Source organism: Caenorhabditis elegans, chromosome V (genome assembly GCF_000002985.6).
Source record: "Caenorhabditis elegans chromosome V".
Lineage (NCBI taxonomy): Eukaryota > Metazoa > Nematoda > Chromadorea > Rhabditida > Rhabditidae > Caenorhabditis > Caenorhabditis elegans.
In genome coordinates this window covers 11,737,414-11,757,102 of record NC_003283.11, presented here as the reverse complement: position 1 = coordinate 11,757,102, position 19,689 = coordinate 11,737,414, and the positions used below count along the sequence as shown (strand labels likewise).

Below are 19,689 nucleotides of genomic sequence, written 5' to 3'. Positions count from 1 at the left end.
GATGCGTGAACAATCCAAGAAAAGGTTTGAGCTTGTTTCCGATTGTGGAATCATTTTTCTCCTTCTTTTGGCATCCACCTACTTTTCCGGTCGGGGGCGACACTTATTTTCGTAAATGTCATGTTAGAACTCCACCATAAATGTCATTTTTTGAACAGCTTGATTCGGGACAATTAATTAGTAATTCGGAATATGTGAAAATGTAAAAAAGAGGAAGAAAAAAGAGGTGATGAGGCAGAACGAACAAAGTATAGAAGAGAGGAGGTCAACGGCCGATCGGCTGTTTTGAGAATCTCATAAAAGTATCCAAAGTCACCCTGGTCAGAACAACAGCCAGTGTGTTTAATTGACGCAACGACCAAAGCCAAATCGTAAAATTTGGTTTTGAAGGTTTTCTTGGAGATCTTCACGGTACTTTGTCGTTGCAATAACAATGCAAATTTTATATTATGTTTCAAAAATCTACTAATTTTGTTGTACAAACTTATATCGTATATTCTCTACTGCACCCGTTGCTCAACTGCTTTCTATCTCGGTTGTCTTCTGATTAATTATTTACTGATATTTTCCAAATGAACCAAGATATGACCTTTCAAAGTGGAGCAAGGGGGTGCAGAACTAATAGAGAATAGAGGGTAGATTATATTAAAAAATTTCAAAGAAGGTTTTTTGTCAGATTCATACAAATGAACGAAAATCTTCTCAGGAAGAGCTCTTTAAAACTTTTGAATTTTAATCTGATAAATAATTCTAAAATTCTTCAATAATTAGGCGCAGCTGTAAGAGCACAAAAGATAAGAAACAGTGAGAGGATTGTGTAGTTTATCAATGTTTGTAATTCGTAATAGGGTGAAACTTATTAATTCGTAACTCATAGGATCAATATGCCGAGGATTAAATGAACTTGGAACATACTTTTTAGTAGAAAGTTGTGGAGTTCAAAAACATTTCACATAAAATTTCGAGAGTGATTATAAAATGGGGAATGCAAGAAAGTTAGAAAAAGAGTGGGAAAATGATGGCTCCAGACAGACGTGTCAGTCTCCCGATTTCCTGGCGCCGCGCTCTTATCACTTAACAAGAGCACCAATTGAATATTCAATATTCTCTGAGTCGGGCGGTCATCTGTTTTTTGCACAATTTGCAGGACTCAAAATGGATAGGAATGTGGGTGGAGTCAGTGTAGTTGATAAATGATGAAGATAGGAGGAAAAGTGGAGAAAAAAAAGAAGGGAAGACACGAAATATTTAGTAAAATATGGGAATATATATGTATGTAGAAGAAACCGAGTTGGATTCTTGTGAAACTCAAAGATGGAGTGAGTGAAGAGACAAACTAACTGGCGGGCGCTCAGGTAAATAATGTAATCTCTTGAGCAAACGATCGACCCTCTAAAAAATGGAACAAAACTTGGATGATTGTAGATGGGGGAAAATTGGAATTGGCGTGGGAGAGGGTGGGAAATTAAATTTAGTCGCGTGGAAAAGGGCACGAAGAACAGAAAACAAGAGCACAAAAAACAAGAAAGTAAAGAAAACATATTCTCTTTAAAGTTGCAAGATCTTTACTCGTTTTTTGAACGACGCTGTTTTATGGGGGGAAGAAAGTGAGAATGAAAATGTGTGCCAGGGCATGTGATCTATGAATAATATTTAAAACTACTGTTGTAAACAATACTTAAAAGATACATTATCATTATTATCTAGAATTCTATATTTTGTGTTTTGGATGAGATTGCTTTGTTTGACCAAAGTACCGCTTGTTTATCAAAGAATAGCTTTATACTGAAAATGCTAAGGAAAACCAATTAAACATTGCAATTATGAATTACTTTAGTTTGCCTTGAAAAATAAATGCTCACATAAACACCCTATCTAAGAAGAAAAGGTTTTCAGTTTAAACCTCGTCACTCTGCAGGGTGAAGCTCATGAACTGAAGCATACTGTAGGACTGTGAAAATGCTCGGATGAGGCGCCCATGATACCTCGCCGGGTTAAGTTATCTATTCTGAATTTCCAAACGAACCTAGTATCAATCAAAAAAGGGTATTCAACATAACATTCCGCATCAGAGAATCAGTAATAATAATTATTGGAAATCCTCTCAAAGTTATTTGACCATGGTAAAATTCTCAATCAAAGTTTTGAAAAAACATATAAAAATTATTTTGGCAAGTCAACACATTTTGCAATGCAGAACATTTTTTCAAAAAAAAAACTTTTCTAAAATAAATCCAAACTCCTAAAAATTGGTGTATCATACAATTTTTGATCGATCAAACATAAAAACACTGGAATAGTTCAGAAAAGTGTTACGCGTATGTTCTTGAAATCTCAGACTATGTGGTCGATCATTCTCTATGTTTTTAAGTTTTTGATGTTCCTAATCTGAAATTATTTCTTAAATACGTATCAGTCGCACATTCATTATTTTCCGATATTTTCGTAACACAGAGAGTTACTTATAAAATATTAAGTTAAAGTTTTGCAGATGTGAGTGTTTATCTAGACTTTTTATTTCAGACAAAGAATCTATGATGTAACTGGAACGGATTAAGAGTACTCTCTCAAAATAGAAATAGAAATACGGTAACTCAAATTACAAGTGAGTTAATAATGACAAAGTTTTGTGGGATGAACTTTCAAGTCAATTGCCTGAACAACATCAGTCAAAAGCTCTGCTTCACATGCAAGCTCTTAACGTTTTCCCAGCTTTGCTTTAGCTCTTTCTTGTTTTTTGTGTTTTTAAAAAACGAGTGGACCGACAAAAGTTCATAAAAAAGGCTGGACATACTTGTCAGTTTTTGTCCATCTGTTACGAACACTGGGTGGTCCTTCGTGCCTGGCACATTCTGGACGCCCACTTTGGGGCCATCCAAAAAGTGAGAAATGTGAAGAAAAGTGCACATCTATCCATATATTCATGTAAAAGCCAAGTAAAAAAACGAGTGGAAAAAAGCAAGAAATTGAAAAATAAAAGAAAGAAATATGGGGGGGGGGGGGGGGCGCATCACATAAAATAAGTAGGTGTGAACAATTAAAATTTGAAAAAAAACGTAAAGCAATCTAGTTAATTATTAATATTCAACAGTTCCTACGGGTTGTAGTTGACTTCCCAAATGGATGTAAAGTCTTCTGAATCCTTCTTCAAGCTCTTCTTTCGTGCAGGCAAACACAATGCGGAACCATCCAAACACGTGACATTTCTGATGAACACCCGGAGTCAGCATTACTCCTGCTTCAGCAAGACGCTCAAACAATGCAAGTTCTCCTACAGAATCCAACGAAGTAAGATGCTAAAATGATATCCGTGTTGTATTTTGAAACAAAAAATCACTTGAAAGTTATTTTTTTCCACTGAAACCGAAATAGATAAAGTTACACTTTATTTTTTTGTTTCTGATTTAACATTTATTATATTCTGCTCATGTAATCTTTGAACCACAAAATCACTTTAAAACTTGTTTATAAAAGTTTAAGATGATTATTGAATATAATTCGTCTTCTTTCCCCTAAAATCATAGTAAGTAAAACGTAAGCGATTTTTGATCAGAGTGAATCATCATCAAATTTTTGTAAGTTCAAATGATCTACCTTGGAGAAGTCGGCAAAAACAAATATTCCTGCTTGAGCTGGAATAAATGGGATTTCCAAACGTTTCAAATTATCAGAAGTGTAGCGATAGTGGATTGAAATACGTTTGTTCACTTCACGATGGAACTCTCGTAGCCATTCTGAAAATATAAGAGACTATACTTCCCGTCAAGTTTTTGTTTTTTGTAAAACATGTTAAATCAAAATTGAAGTTATTTTACCTGAATCAGACAATAAGTTCACAGCAAAATCTTGAACGAATGGGGAGCACGGATAGTACATTTGCAGTTTTGTTGCCGCTTGACAAAGTCCTTCATTCGTTGTATGTATCACTGCAAACTTGAGTCCTGGAAGTCCAAAATCCTTGCTAACACTCCATAACCATGCGACACTATCAGGACGGTGTAGACGATGACGATAAGACAGGAATGGTCGGAACTTTGAATTCAATTTATCGAAGACACTGTTTGCAAAAACTTCGTCAATCACAACTCTCAAGTTTTTCGAGGAAGCCCAATTACACAGACTGATGACTTGTTCAGGAGGGAACGTCACACCCAGAGGATTGTGTGGATTAACAATAATTACACCAGAAACTGTATTCTCAAGGGCGATTTGTCGATTCAACTCTGCTTCATACATTTTAACATCAAGACGTGGGTTGGAAAGATCAGTCTGAAAATTAAAAAAAAAAGTGAAATGGATTCGAAGATAATCGAGAACATATTTTAGGTTTTACGCTAACAAGTTAGGAATTAAAGCACATTCTAACTGTCACTAAATATTTCTATATTTTTTCAAATGACATATTATACCTCTACACACACCACTTGACATTGAGCTTTTTCCTGCACATTTGAAATGGTACCAGTGTAAATCGGTCCATTGGTCAACAAAATGTCTGTCAAAAACCCATCATACAATAATTTTATTGCATTCTCTCTTACCATCTTGTTCAAACAAGCAATAGCTTGTAACATCATAACCAGTTCTCGTTGAAGCTGTCAATACAAGCTCATCAATTGTCACTCCAGCACCCATAAACTCTTTGAAATATTTGACAAGAACTCTTCGAGTTTCAGGCCATCCCCCAGCTGGTGGATATCTCACTAGATGTTCGATGTTTGGGAAAAACAATTCAAGATGTTTGAACCGATCTTCTAAAAGCGGAGTGCAAATGTTATTCTCGGCAGTGCAAAAGTTAACGACTCCGTTAGGATTGCGTGTTGGTTCGTATTTGTCTACGTTCATCTTCAAAAATGTAGCCGAAGCGTGATCGATGGACTCGATTAAACTCTGACCGCGAGACGAGAGTCCTTCATCTAAAAATATGTGTAAAACATGTGAATTTTTAAAGGGATTTTTTGTTTGTAGTGACAATTTTCAGTCAATGAAATATGTAGTTGTTCTAAAATTAATTTGAACTGAATTATTTGTGGCAGGATTCAATCGAAAAACTTACAAGAACTAGTCGGTCTTGTTACTTTGATCATTGTATTTCCCATATTTAAAAATGGGAAAATAAGAAATTAATTATGACCGATAATTATAAAATGTTAGAAATTAGTCCCGTAAAATATATAATTACGATTTTATCGATTATTTAATTCAATTGAATTCTTGTTAGATTTTTAAATCTTATTTTTAAACGTATTTTTTAAAATCTACATACACTGCGAAGACATAGATACCATATCCAAGCTGCCTGCTTTTTCCCGAATACAATTGACTAATAACTTTTTGAGCTTTCTTGTAAGTGAGAAATCAAGAGTTGCCAATGAATCGTTCTGCTCGCGGAGTTTCTGAAAGTACGTAAACACAGTGACGAGCAATTGCAGAGAGAGGCTCACTTGTAACATTTTTCCAAGAGGGTCTGATTTTGGAATAAGAAGTGAGTAGGATCCTTTGATAAGGAAGTATTCTGACTTGATTTCAATTTCCAGCAACTCTTCGTCACATGGTTTTGTTGTGGATTTGTTTTGAGAAGCTTTGATGTTAGCTGATGAATCAGATTTAGAAACTGATGGCTCTACGAATACTAATTTCATAATTTCATCTTGTAGTTCTGACGTCTCCAAATCTTCAGTGATTACTTCGGGTTTTGAGCGTTTGTCTATTGATGTATCCGTTCGATTTCGGTAGTATGAATGAACTTTTTCCCCTGACTTTTTTCGATCGATTGATGTATCTGTGTGCTCTGAAAGTAGAATATAATGTTTGATTCTTAGAAGACGTTTCTTACCTCTGAGTGATTTAGTACTACTCAAAAATGCAGCCTCATCCATGCTCTTTCCTAAAATATCATCCACAAATGTGCTCACATCCAGATTTTCTCCATCAACTTCAGAATCAGTTGCATCTAGATCTTCCTGTTGAAGGGAAGTAATGTAGTAATCGTCATAATGAGTTCTGAAGTCATTTTAAATGTAAAGTGTATCTAACAGAGAATGCCCTTAAAAAGAATTCTTTAAAAACTCACTCAGTTCTCACTGGCTTCGGATGAGCTGTAGAAGTTGATGGTTGTGAATCGAAAATTCCTTGGAATGCTTCATCGATAACTTGATCCGTAATTCTTGTTGATCTTCTTCTTCCTCTATCACCACCTGACATAACTCCACTATCTTCACTTCCAATAGTATCCCATCCACTACGGTCTTCGTAGAAGTTTGAGAATCTACGATTACCATCTGCGGTAGACGATACTGGACTGAAGATTTCATCCATTGGAATACCAGCATCTTTCCATTGATGAGTTGTTGTAACCGTCTCAGATACTTTTGGAGAAAGGTAATAAATTCTAGTTGACTCAAGAGGAGGTGATGACGTAGAAGGTGCTGGGGCGTGTTCGGTTTCGATACGAAGAGGAACTAAAAAATTAATTTTGAAATTAATGTTGCATGCTGTTTTTCAGATTTTTGAAACAAACCTTCAGGGCTGAAAACTTCATTAAGTGAAATTTGCGATGGGTTCGAAAAGTCTACTGATTTTCTTCTATCTGATGGTTCGGAGATAATAATTTTCTGCTCACTTGTCATGTTTTCAAGCTCGATCTGGAATTAATTGAAATGTAATTTAACCTTTGAAAAAAAAACTTATTCCAAAACTGATATTGTCAGCGGTAAAAGTAAACAATTCCCAAACTACTCACCTTTCTCTTTTTGATCTCTTCCAACTCTTGTTCTGTGAGTCGACAAGCTGAGCATTCACAATGTTCATCATCTTTTTTCTTTCCCATTAAACATTCATCAAATACATTTTCTAAATCAATTTCCATTTTGCAGTCTGTGTTGAGTTGACTTGATCGTAAAGTATATGCACTTGTTTCTAATGTTGGTCGATACACGACACTTGATACCCATGTGCTATCATGTTTCTGGAGATGTTCCTCTTCTGATTGATGTCCTCCTTTGTTTTTTCTATCAATATCTCCAATCATATCAGCTACCCATTCATATTTAATCTCTTGACTTATTCTTGTTGGTGATCGGAAATAGTTGAGAGTGTCACTTTTTGGAGTTTTCGGTGCTTCTTTGGTGGCTTCATTTGTTGCTTCTGATACCAAATTATCAATCCAATTATCAACAGGAAGAGTCAATGGTTTTCTCATTCTTGGTTCGTATACTTGTGAAGTGTTAGATTTTGAAAATGAATTATTGAATGAATCATCTAGACTTATTGTTGATGTATTTGACATCATTGACTCATTCCATTTTCCTGGAACTGTTAGAGAAGAAAGATTCTGATGTTTACTACGAGGAAAAGCTTGGGGCGAAGAAGAAGATGGTTGATCAAAAGATATGGCTGCGATTGAAATGGCTGGAGGTGTGGCAGTTTCATATCCAAAACGATCAACAAGAGTTGATGTTGACCGCTTTGAATAAGTGTCAGTTGTTGTTTCAGTTCTAGTGGTAGTTGTAGTTGTTGTCTTCTCGGATGTAGTCTTTTCAATTCCTGAAGTGTTGTTGAATAAGTCATCCAGAGAAATCGAAGATTTGAGAACTGGTTTGGAAAGTTGAGGAAATTCTTGAGAGTTATCAATTTTGTCAGTTTCAGTCTTTTGTGAAGTTGATGAAGTATTGAAAATATCATCCAAAGATATGCTAGCACCATCCATAGCATGCCGAGTAGAATAAGATCCGCTATTCTCTTGAACCTTATTGACCTTTTCTCTCCCGTAATCAGTGGATGTCTTCTGTTTTCCTTCCAAAAATACACCATTCAAATTGATACTAGCAGATGCTACTTCTTTTTCTTCTCCAGGCAGGACTATAATTGGTATTGAACCTGACTTTTCAAAATTAGAAGTACTTTTGTTGTCTTGGGACCTGCTGAAGATTTCATCCATTGAAATGCTCGATTCATCTGAAATGTGCTTGTTGGATGGAGAAGTCTCAACTACAACAGATCGTTGGGCTTCTTTCTCTTGCTTCGTTCTTTCAAACTCAGCAATTCCTCTGTTGATCCTTTCATCGGATTCATCATTTCTAGGCTTTTTAGAAGATCCTTGAATGAAGACCTTATCCAAATCAATACTTCCAGAATAGGTTTTGAGTTCTTTCTCATCAGAGGTGCATTCTTCTTTCGTTAACTCAATAGATTTCTGGATTTTCTGCTCCTCCGTACTTTCTTTAAATTCCTCAACTCTCTTCTGGATTTGTTCCTCTTCTTCTTGTGTTTCGTTGTTTTCTTTCCTTCTTTCCTTAGACAGTGCAACCATGTTATCCAAATTCACAGTAGCCGTCGAAACCTCGGGTTCCACTGTCCTTTCTGGCGAAGATAACTTCTCATCTGATTTATCCTTCTGGGATGTATTGAACACAACATCCAGTGAAATATCAGATTCATTAAACATGTCCTTGCTAGAGTATTGAGTTTCGATTACAGTAGATCTTTGAGCTTCTTTCTCTTGTTTTGTTCTTTCAAACTCAGCTATTCCGCGTCTTATCTTCTCATCGTCTTCGTCATTTTCAGGATGTTTAGAAGATCTTTGAATGAAAACATCGTCCAAATCAATGTTGACAGCAGATGCTTTATGATCTTTCACATCAGAATTGTCACCTTCTTCTTTGGTTAACACAACTTCTTTTTGGATTTCCAGGTTTTCTGTAGTTTTCTTGAATTCTTCGACTCGCTTCTGAATTCTTTCCTCTTCTTCGAGTACGTCGGTGTTTTTCTCCCTTGTTGCAATTCCCGATGCAAAAATGATGTTATCTAAATTCATAGTAGCCGTCGAAACCTCGGGCTCCACTGTCCTTTCTGGCGTAGATAACTTCTCATCTGATTTATACTTCTGGGATGTATTGAACACATCATCCATTGAGATATTAGATTCATCGAAAATGTGCTTGCTAGAGTGAGAAGTTTCAGCTACACCAGATCTTTGCACTTCTTTCTCTTGCTTTGACCGTTCAAACTCAGCAATTCCTCTTTTTATCTTTTCGTCGAATTCATCATTTTCAGGCTTTTTAGCAGTTCCTTGAACAAACACTTTATCCAAATCAATACTGACTGCTGCTGTTCTGTGTTTTTTCTCATCAGACGTTTCATCTTCAGCTGGCTCAGAATTTTTCAAAATTTCTTGTTCACCAGTTGTGCGTTCAAATTGCTTAATTCGTTTTCTTATCCGTTCTTCCTCCGCTTCTATTTCACAGTTATCTTCCGCTACAAGCTTTGGCTCTTCCGTAGGAAAAACATTGTCCAAATTGATAGTTGTGATTGAAATTTGTTTCGGCTCATTCGATATTTTAGAGCCGTTAAACGTTGGTTCAAATTCTCCATTTTCGAAAGGTTTCTTGTCCCTGTGCACATCTACATATCTCTGGTCATCTCTTTCTTTTTCTGGCATATCAGTTTCCTTCATATCAATATTACTCGAATCTTTCTGGCCATTTTGCGATTCGTTGAATACTTCATCCATCGAAATGTTTGATTTGTCAAAAATGTGCTTGTTGGATTGAGAGGTCTCAATTACAGCAGATCGTTGAGCTTCTTTCTCTTGTTTTGTTCTTTCAAACTCAGCTATTCCGCGTCTTATCTTCTCATCGTCTTCGTCATTTTCAGGATGTTTAGAAGATCTTTGAATGAAGACATCGTCCAGATCAATGTTGACAGCAGATGTTCTATGTTCTTTCACATCAGAATTGTCAACTTCTTCTTTGGTTAACACAACTTCTTTTTGGATTTCCAGGTTTTCTGTAGTTTTCTTGAATTCTTCGACTCGCTTCTGAATTCTTTCCTCTTCTTCGAGTACGTCGGTGTTTTCCTCCCTTGTTGCAATTCCCGATGCAAAAATGATGTTATCTAAATTCATAGTAGCCGTCGAAACCTCGGGCTCCACTGTCCTTTCTGGCGAAGATAACTTCTCATCTGATTTATACTTCTGGGATGTATTGAACACATCATCCATTGAGATATTAGATTCATCAAAAATGTGCTTGCCAGAGTGAGAAGTTTCAGCTACACCAGATCTTTGCACTTCTTTCTCTTGCTTTGACCGTTCAAACTCAGCAATTCCTCTTTTTATCTTTTCGTCAGTTTCATTGCTTACAGTTGTTTCTTTGGAGCTTTGATCAAAAACTTTGTCCAAATCGATACTGACTGCGGATGTTCTGTTTTCCATCTTCACAGAATATTCTTCTTCTTTTTTAGTCAATTCAAATTCTTTTTGGAGATTTTGCTCTTCTGTTGGTCTTTTGAATTCATCAATTCTTAACCGAACTTGCTCCTTCTCCTCTTCGACATTACTGTCGGTCTTTGTTACATCATCATCGATTTTTTCTTCAATGACGTTATGGAAAGTAGTAGAAGTTAAAACTAGGTCAGATGGATCAGAAGCCTCTGTAATTTCAGATACTTGGCTTTCATTGTGCAAAGAGTTATTGAATACATCGTCCATCGAAATACTCGATTCTTCGAAAATGCGACTGTTAGATTGAGAGGTCTCAATTACAGTAGATCGTTGAGCTTCTTTCTCTTGTTTTGTTCTTTCAAACTCAGCTATTCCACGTCTTATCTTCTCATCGTCATTTTTAGGCTTTTTGGACGATCCGTGAATGAAAACCTTTTCCAAATCAATGTTGACAGCAGATGTTCTATGTTCTTTCACATCAGAATTGTCAACTTCTTCTTTGGTTAACACAACTTCTTTTTGGATTTCCAGGTTTTCTGTAGTTTTCTTGAATTCTTCGACTCGCTTCTGAATTCTTTCCTCTTCTTCGAGTACGTTGGTGTTTTCCTCCCTTGTTGCAATTCCCGATGCAGAAATGATGTTATCTAAATTCATAGTAGCCGTCGAAACCTCGGGCTCCACTGTCCTTTCTGGCGTAGATAACTTCTCATCTGATTTATACTTCTGGGATGTATTGAACACATCATCCATTGAGATATTAGATTCATCAAAAATGTGCTTGCCAGAGTGAGAAGTTTCAGCTACACCAGATCTTTGCACTTCTTTCTCTTGCTTTGACCGTTCAAACTCAGCAATTCCTCTTTTTATCTTTTCGTCGAATTCATCATTTTCAGGCTTTTTAGCAGTTCCTTGAACAAACACTTTATCCAAATCAATACTGACTGCTGATGTTCTGTGGTCTTTCTCATCAGGCATCTCATCTTCAGTTGGCTCAGAATTTTTCGAAATTTCTTGTTCACCAGTTGTGCGTTCAAATTGCTTAATTCGCTTTCCTATCCGTTCTTCCTCCGCTTCTATTTCACAGTTATCTTTCGCTACAAGCTTTGGCTCTTCCGTAGGGAAAACATTGTCCAAATTGATAGTGACAGTTGAAACTTCTCTCGAATCAGAAGATGTGTGCTTAGATGAATCTGCATCAATATCCGGGACTCGACATTGATCATGCGGAGTTGTGTTGAACACATCGTCCATCGAAATATTGGATTCATCAAGAATATGTTCTTTAGAGTGAGGGATAATAACAAAACCAGATCGTTGAGCATCTTTCTCCTTCTTGGCAATTTCTGATTTGGATCTCATTGAAATGACAGGTCTCTTGTTTTCAGAGTTTTCTCCAGCGACATCCGAAGATTCTAGTTGAATTGTAGCAGTTGATGTGACTCTTGGTTCAGAAAATGGTATCTCAACGACTAAACGTTGATTTCTTGGGTTGACTTCATCATCGAATGAGTCTTTTGAATCATTCGTGTTCCGTGTTTCCATACTTTCGTCATTCAAATTAATAGTAGAAGTGGAAACTTTTGAAGAATCAATCTCGTGTTTTTCAACATCCAGTTCCAAAGTAATTTCTGGCTGATTTTCAGTTGCATCACTTTTTCGTTTTCCACTTCTTGGGGGAGCTATTGGTGTTTCACGATCTTTTTCAAAATCGATAGCATCAACGTCCTGTGCTCTCTGTTTTCGTGTCACTATGAATGTTTTTCTTTCTGATTGAACTTCTTCTTTTCTTGGTGTCAATGCAGTGAAAATATCATCAATACTAACATCAGATGGTGGAAGAGGAACAGCTTGACGAGACTTTCTTTTCTCGGGTTTTGTCAATTCATCTACACTAATTCTCCTGGCAACTGAAGCCTTTCTAGCTGATGTTGAAGAAGTTGATAATATTGAAGATTTTCGACTAGAAACATTATTTTCCCATTCACTAGCATCGTTCATCATCTGTGCAACCCAGTTATCAGAAGATGAAAGCAACTGATTGTGAGAATTTTCATGCAACAGAGGACCTGATTCCCTCATGTTAGTTGTGGTAGTAGTCACCGGTGTCACCTGGTTACGATCGATAGTAGTTGTGACAAAATGTTGCGACGGTGACTCATCAACGAAGGATGATTGTGAATGTGCAACTGAAGCAGATGGAGGATGACGACGACGATTTGGAGGTGTCGGAGGCTTCGAATTGGCAGATGGATGGGAGAATGGCTTTGGATTGAAAATATCTTCAAGTTCAATGTCAACTGGAGCAGTTCGGTGTCTTGATGGAAGTGTACTGGAACGAGTTTCCTGAAAAATGAAGAATGTTATTTTCTGATAGGATCTTTTGTAAAAAATTAATATGCCTTTTAGTACAAGTTAAACTTTGATTTTCAAGTTTACCGTGCTTTTTCTATTAATATGGTATTTCTATTAGACTTGCACTCTCTATTAGTATTGCATCTAAAACACAAACTTTGGCAAATTGTTTACGTTTAGAAAATTAAGAATTTAAACCTGATTTTATGATCAAAACGACACTCAATCGACAAATAATAATAACTGTGCCAAAAATAATTTCAATTTTAAAACGATTATCATTGAACAAATGCCATGGTAAAGACAATAATTTGAACTTTTAACCGTCTGCCCAGATTTTTTAGGTTTGCATAGCTTACAAATTCAGTGGTTCTGGTAAATGATCTACTCTGCCTTGACCGACCCGATCTCTCAATTCGAACTGCTCTCTCAGCTTCAGACATTCGAATTAATCGACAAGCATTGCATTGACACTTTTCATCTTTCTTGATTTCCGGTGGGACTGTACACAGAAAAATCTGATTTAAATCGATATCTGCTGGTGGAATTCCAATCATGGAAGAATCTGAAGCACGTCTTCTGAGATCTCTCGAAGCTTTTCTCTCTTCATTATGAGAAGCAAATGAAGGACGAGCAATTTTAGTTGGTGAAGATGGATCCTGAAAATGTTTAAAACTCGTTTATAAATTAAATTATTAAAAAATACTCACTTTCTTTTTCTTTTTTCTTTTGAATATTTTAACTATTTTAGAAATATCGAACACCATTTTATAAATGTAGAACTTTGAGAAACGAAAGTGACACAAAATAATAACCGTTTTTTTGGAATTGCGAATAAATTGCGTCAATAATCCTCTATACAACCGGTTTAACCAACTAACCTTCATATTAAATGCAGCATACCAATCAATATCTGTTACTGTGCTCTTTCGGCGTCTTTGCCCTGGCTCGCCGAGCAAATCTTGTGAACTTCTTCGTGAAGATGGAGTCTGATTGATAACTACAATTGGAGTAGCTGGAGTTCTTGCCGGAGAACGTGTTTCTTTGAGGAAGGTTTCACACTCAATGATATTTATATCTGGAGGACGAGAACTTCTTGTACTTTTCCTACTAGATTGACCACTTTCAGTTGAAACTCTTTCTTCTCTTGTCTGTTTTCTTTCGATTGTTGTCATTGGAGTAGATGTGGCAATTGGATCTCCAATTCGAATATGTTCATCATATTTTGATCTTCTTGGTGGTTTAGGCGGAGCTTCTAATGTTTCAAAAGAAACATGTGAATCTCTTCTTGGATTTGATCCAGATCTTCTTCTCTCAATATAAATATCCATTGTTACATCTTCGCCTACACTTCCAACGACTGGATGCCTACTTTCCGGTTCTGAAACTCTTATCGGACCGATTACGTTGACCTGAATATGATTGACCCGATGATTTCCTGGAGGTGAACTCCTTGCCCGTGGAATTGTAGAAAATCTTGACTCGTATGAAGTATCTGTACACGAATCATTCATAGATATAGATGTAATTCCTGCAGTTAAATTTCGACCTTCAACATTATCATTCATAGAAACTGATGTATTTCCTGGTTCAGGAGATTTTACAGTAACTCTTCGACTCTTCTCAGTACTTGATTGCTCTTGAATAACTTCGTCATCATCTCGATAATAATGCAATGATTCTTCTCTTCCTAATCGTTTTCTTGGTGGAGCAATCGGTGACATTGTTGGAGATGAATTCTGAAGAGGATCAGCTGAGCGAGAACGTCGTGTGACAGCATCTCTATAAATTATAACACTTCCAGAATCACTTGAATCATCATCTGCTCCTTTTGTTTCTTCGTCCACAAATTTCCGGTAATACAGTGTATGAACTTCTGGTTTTGCGGAGCTTCTGGAAGTAAAACCATTATTGTTTAAGAGTTTATTTTAAGCTTTGCAAGTAAGTTTTAAGATAATTTCAGTATTAACAGACTTCGTAAAATGTTTTGAGGATCTATCAATGATTTTGCCACAAAAAAACCGATAACAATGTTTCTTGTAACCCGAGGTCCAGATAGAAAAAAAATCTTAAAGATGATTTAAATTTACCTCTTTGAATGAGTACTATGAGCACTGCTACTTCTTCTTGTAGTTGTCACATTCTCTGTTTCAGTTACAGAAGTCTTTGTAGTAGTCGACACTCTTTTCCTTAAATCCGCAAAGCGACGCCTTGTACCATTATTTCCATTTGCTTTCTGTTCTGTTCTTTCTGATTTCTTTTCAGATGTCTCTCTAAGAATTGGATGTCTAAACTCTAAATCTATGATATTATCACTAGACCGGTTGAAAAGTGTACTATTGGCTGATGGAGGTTGACGAGATTTTGTTGAGCTCTCCATCTAAAATTATAATAAATTATTAACCATTCTAACTTGGTTCTTACTTTTGTGTTAATCACGTCTTCATATACAAATTTATTTGTTTGGTGTTTCTTTTGAGTGCAATTGAATGGTTTATGTGTTTCTTGAATACGAATTACGGTCCCTTTTCCCAAGTCTTCTCCGTTGTCTGATCTGTCCAACTCTTCACAAGAATGCCATTTCTCGTGTAAATGTTTTATGGAAACGTTAACCGGATGAGGTCCAGCCGGCGAAACGTTTGTCACTTTAACTTCACACGAAGACGGATGCTTGTCTGGTGCTCCGTTGACTATCTGAATTAAAATTATTTTTTACATTTCGCCTTTCAAACACCTATTTTATGAATTATTTTCAACAATCACAATACATATGATAGGAGAAGAAAATGAAGGTCAAAATGAAAATAATTTTGTTAACTGCGATAAGTTCATGTTATTCCGACCAGCGAAAACAAGTTGTTTAGAATCTTTGTTATGAGTTTCGTATTAATCGAAATTTCGTCATCGAAATTTTATAAAATTCTAGTTTTTTTATTGTTTGATTTTTCAGACGCTTTATAGAAATCAATGTGAACAATCAGTCTACTGAATGTTTAATTTTTGAAATGCTAGCTTTCAGTATTAATTTCTTTTCTTCGAAAATCGAAAGAATCTTAAAGTCGGAAGTTCCGTAAAATAGTTTTTTTTGGAAACTTTCATAGAACCTTCTCATATTTTATTACTTTGTTGCAATTTCCTATAATCTCATATTACTTTTTCTTTCATCCCTTTCAATACATTCCACAAAAATCTGAAAGTGAAATGAAAAGTTATTCAAAGAAACCGAGAAGAAAAAGTGTGTTGCGCAGGTATAGTGATCAGTTTGAGGGTGAAAGTTCAGTAGTCGGTTCTTGATTGGTTTTGAAGATAGTAGTGAATTGAAAAGAATTATGATGATGATGGGGTATCAAGATGTGAAAATATGAATTGAAAGTGTGGAAGTTGGTTTTTGCAGGTGTTGGAACAAAATTGAAAAGAATCGACATGGTAGATTATTATGAAAACGAAGAACTTGACAAAGGATGGTAAATAAAAGAAGAAAGAGAAGAATCAGACAAACAATGTCACTGATCATTAATTGATTGATTATTACCTGACTTTTGAGAGAAGAAACTCGAAAAGAAACAAAAAAAAAACAAACCTCAGTGACAGTGACAGTTTTCGTGATTTCAACAAATTTTTCTCTTCGACGTGGCATCAGATTCTGATAATCGTGTGTCAGAATGTTGCGTAGAAACTTCTAAAAAATGAATATTTAATGTCAATAAGTTTCTATTTTTAATTAAAAGTTGTACTGTCACTTGCAGATCATTTTCTATAACATATGGCAACGCTTGAAAAAATTCAGTGCAAGCCATCAAAAAACCTATCTGTGCCTATGAGACAAAAACTACGAGGTTAAATTTTCAGCAGATCCCAAATTCTCACGAGTGGCAGTTTACTTTACGCTAAATTTGAATGTACTTTTAAGTAAGAGTTCTATTTTAGGTACAAACTTCTGAAGGAAGCTATAGTTTTAATGAATAAAGTTTGCTCCTTTATTTTCAAAAAATGTTGTACATTGCTAAAAATGCATTTGCGAGAAAAAAAAACGTTTCGACTTCACAAAATCAAACCTTTTTTTAAAGAAACACGGAACCAAAAGAACTTTTGTTAATCACAGCTTGACTGAATACTGTACTCATGAAAACCCTCTCTTACCTCAGAAAATGACTCGTGATCGTCGGACAACTGATGACTCAAAAACGGAGCGTCGTCGAGTTGCTCGTCATCAGAATTGAGTGATGGCGGTGAATCTGCTGAGAAGTTGCCACCGTCTTCGACGTTCTTGGACAATGATGTCGGAGCTGCGATCATCATAATTTCAACGATGCCATTCAAGAGTAAATTGAATAAAGAATATAAAGAGAGTAGAAGCAGACAACGGGGTGAATGAAAAGGTAGAGATGAGATATAGGAAATGCGCGGAAGAAGTGTATCAGCACGTACTACTCACTCCCACCCATCACACTGATTAACAATGATATCTGTTATCGTCTTCTTGTCTTTCTTTTTTTTGAAGCGATATGCTTGCGGGTTGTCACACCTATTTCAAGAACGCGCATCGCATCACGACGTCAGTTTGGTTTTTGGTTTATCGTCTGAGGTCGATAGTTTTTGATTGGATTAGAAAATGGATTAGAGGATAGTTTAAACTAGAAACCAAACAGATATAGTATCGAAGGATACGGAAAAGAGTTTTCAATAGTACAAAAATTAATTACAAAAAAAAATAAAACTGTCAAAAAAAAAACACTAAAAATTGATAGAATTTTATATACAGTGAAATTAACAATTAACAGAAGTTAACAAATAATATATTTTTTCAAAGATTCACTCACTATCAGAACTTCTCGAAAGACTCATGGGAAGATCTCATATATAAAACATATTAATTTCGAAAGTACTGATTATTTTCAATTTTTTGATGTTTTTTTGTAGGTTTTCAATGACTTTATAAGTGTTTAAGAGCATGAAAAACATCTGGATCTATTTTTTTGTAATTTATAATTTGTTGAAAAATTATCTCAACCAAAAATTAGATCAAAAATTGTTTTTGATTTCTAAAAATCTCCCAGAGAATTTGCTGATCCCTAAACATTCGTACAACTATCAAAATTCTAATCTTCAAAAAATCAGGTACAATTAAAACTGTTCCTTGTGAAGTCAATAATAATTGAGAGAAAAACGACGTTCTGTAATATGTTCAAAAAATTGAATCGATTGTGTGTTTGTACTGGCAATGAAAAATATGAAAAATCAGTTTGCATAAATTCCAATACGAACCACACAAAAGACGATGAGAAAATGTTGACGTGGAATCCCAAAAAAATCGGTTTTTTTTCAGCGAAAAGTGAACAAAACATGTTCACACCATTTAGCTGAATACATGTAATAGAGAAAACAAAACAGAGATTTGTTGGCAAAGTCGCCATTGGAAGCCGATCAAGTACATGTTCATGTTTGCCTACTGTTACTAGATGTTTTATTGTTTACATCTTACTTATTTGTTTTTTGAATTATCGAGAGAAACATTAAAACGCGAAAAAACAATCAGACTAAAACAGTACAATAAAAGTTCAAGTATCGCAACAATGTCTGAACGATTAGGAGATGAAAGTGACCGACAGAGATGGGAAGGAATGTTGACTTGTTTAAAATAGTTTAAAACAAGAAACAGGTTGCAGAAAGTTAGAAATACGGGGTCGAATAACACAATGAAAAGCAGAAAAAAGGTACTCGAAAAACGATAAAAAAAAGTACGAGAGGAAATAGGTGGGCACGGGGGAAAGTGGGAGGAAAGGCTAATTAAACGGAAAAGGGGCAAGCAAAAGTCGAAATATGGTTACGGTTGATGGAAAGAAGGATTCAATTACTACGTACAATTGACCAAATTGATAATTGACGAACTTTTAAAAATTTTGTTTACTTTTTGTTTATGTTGTATTGTGTTGAAAACTAAATTGTGCCGAATTATACGCATCATTTTGAAAAAGGTAACTCTCTGCCAATTTTAAGTTCTTGAAAGTCATCTATCATCTAATTTGAACGGTTTTATTTATGTAAGCCAAGTCAGTAAGAAAGTGAGTTTAAAAAATAGATAATACAAAAAATAAATATGAAAAATAAATACAAAACCAAGATTTTGGCGAGTTTGTGGTTTCTTACAATAAATTCTTGATAGATTAACAGATACCTTCAAAAACAAATCAATGGTTGAAATACTAATTTTTAACGAAACCAGGAATTCCTACAACTGTCAAAATTAAACTGGCACATGGGAAATTGAGTATCAAACAAGCAAATTAATGTTTTCTAGTCAAATCAGGGATCAAACACAAAGAATAAAAAATCTAAGGTTGTGTAACCAATGAAAAACCGAACACTGACCAAGTTTAGTCAAATTGAAAGTGGGTGAAAAATGACTGTCGACCGAAAACCAGTCAGTATGAAAAGTCTGTTGAAATTGTCGCCGACAACGGGGGTAACCACGACGATTTCGGGTTTCACACACCATCAAATATATCCTTTTGTGCGTCTCTCTTATGGAACAATATACAAGTTACGATATATTTTTTTTTGATTTTCTGTCTCTCTACTATCCAAATTTTATATTTATTGGGGAAAAATGTACAGTATAGATTGAAGCCTGGTGAGCAATCGGAAGCAAAATCATTTTCTTTGTTTTTTGTTTTTTTTTATTCGTCGTATCTATTGAAAAGAGGCAACATTGCGTCGGAAGCCCCAAAAAGGGACGGGAATGACAGTACAATTGAATTCTTCTCTTCAGAAATCTGAAATTCTTCAGAGAATTAGAAATACAATTAAAAGTTGTGTTCGAGGGGACAAGAACATAACCACACCCATCCGTTTTATTGAGGATCTGAATGTTCACGTCATAAAATGAAAAAAAAGGGGTTTGTTTATAGGTGTTCTCTATATCGGATTGACCCAAATCGGCCTACAAAAAGAGGAAATGAGATATGAAGTGGCAATAGATACAGTGATATGATAACAAGCATTACGATAAGCAACTCGTTTTTTTCATTGCAATGAAGCAACGAAAATTAGTGAACGCCTGTTCCGAAATCAGATGTACTTCTGGTGATAAAAAGAAATAAACAATCGATGTACTT

At 35.5% G+C, this 19,689-nt stretch overlaps 1 protein-coding gene and 6 non-coding genes across 8 annotated transcripts; 4 read left to right on the top strand and 3 right to left on the bottom strand.

Moving 5' to 3' along the window:
• Positions 1-204: 204 nt before the first annotated feature.
• On the top strand, positions 205-459 carry T04F3.9. Its single transcript, NR_069613.1, has one exon. It is a non-coding gene; the product is annotated as an Unclassified non-coding RNA T04F3.9 (non-coding RNA).
• A 489-nt stretch (positions 460-948) lies between these two features.
• On the top strand, positions 949-1,107 carry T04F3.11. Its single transcript, NR_069611.1, has one exon. It is a non-coding gene; the product is annotated as an Unclassified non-coding RNA T04F3.11 (non-coding RNA).
• Positions 979-1,107, bottom strand: T04F3.6. Its single transcript, NR_069612.1, has one exon. It is a non-coding gene; the product is annotated as an Unclassified non-coding RNA T04F3.6 (non-coding RNA).
• Positions 1,108-2,991: 1,884 nt separating this feature from the next.
• T04F3.1 (Aminotransferase class I/classII large domain-containing protein) lies at positions 2,992-17,038 on the bottom strand (the record flags this gene model as incomplete). 2 transcript variants are annotated; one of them, NM_001269434.4, is made up of 17 exons in its annotated part: positions 2,992-3,296; positions 3,595-3,734; positions 3,816-4,269; positions 4,410-4,495; positions 4,542-4,916; positions 5,267-5,396; positions 5,445-5,791; positions 5,837-6,003; positions 6,074-6,461; positions 6,521-6,644; positions 6,743-12,565; positions 12,934-13,233; positions 13,456-14,467; positions 14,665-14,954; positions 14,999-15,268; positions 16,155-16,253; positions 16,715-17,038. In NM_001269434.4, 17 exons carry the CDS (start codon positions 16,871-16,873, stop codon positions 3,078-3,080), a joined length of 10,383 nt encoding a protein of 3,460 aa, NP_001256363.1. The 2 variants fall into 2 exon arrangements, with proteins under 2 accessions (NP_001256363.1, NP_001256364.1); NM_001269435.3 differs by lacking the exon at positions 16,715-17,038 and having other exon boundaries at positions 3,078-3,296; positions 16,155-16,211.
• B0240.5 lies at positions 15,623-15,707 on the bottom strand. The gene has a single exon (NR_069610.1). It is a non-coding gene; the product is annotated as an Unclassified non-coding RNA B0240.5 (non-coding RNA).
• A 1,263-nt stretch (positions 17,039-18,301) lies between the features above and the next one.
• B0240.7 lies at positions 18,302-18,391 on the top strand. Its single transcript, NR_102075.1, has one exon. It is a non-coding gene; the product is annotated as an Unclassified non-coding RNA B0240.7 (non-coding RNA).
• Positions 18,392-19,453: 1,062 nt separating this feature from the next.
• Positions 19,454-19,597, top strand: B0240.6. The gene has a single exon (NR_069609.1). It is a non-coding gene; the product is annotated as an Unclassified non-coding RNA B0240.6 (non-coding RNA).
• The last annotated feature ends 92 nt before the right edge of the window (positions 19,598-19,689 follow it).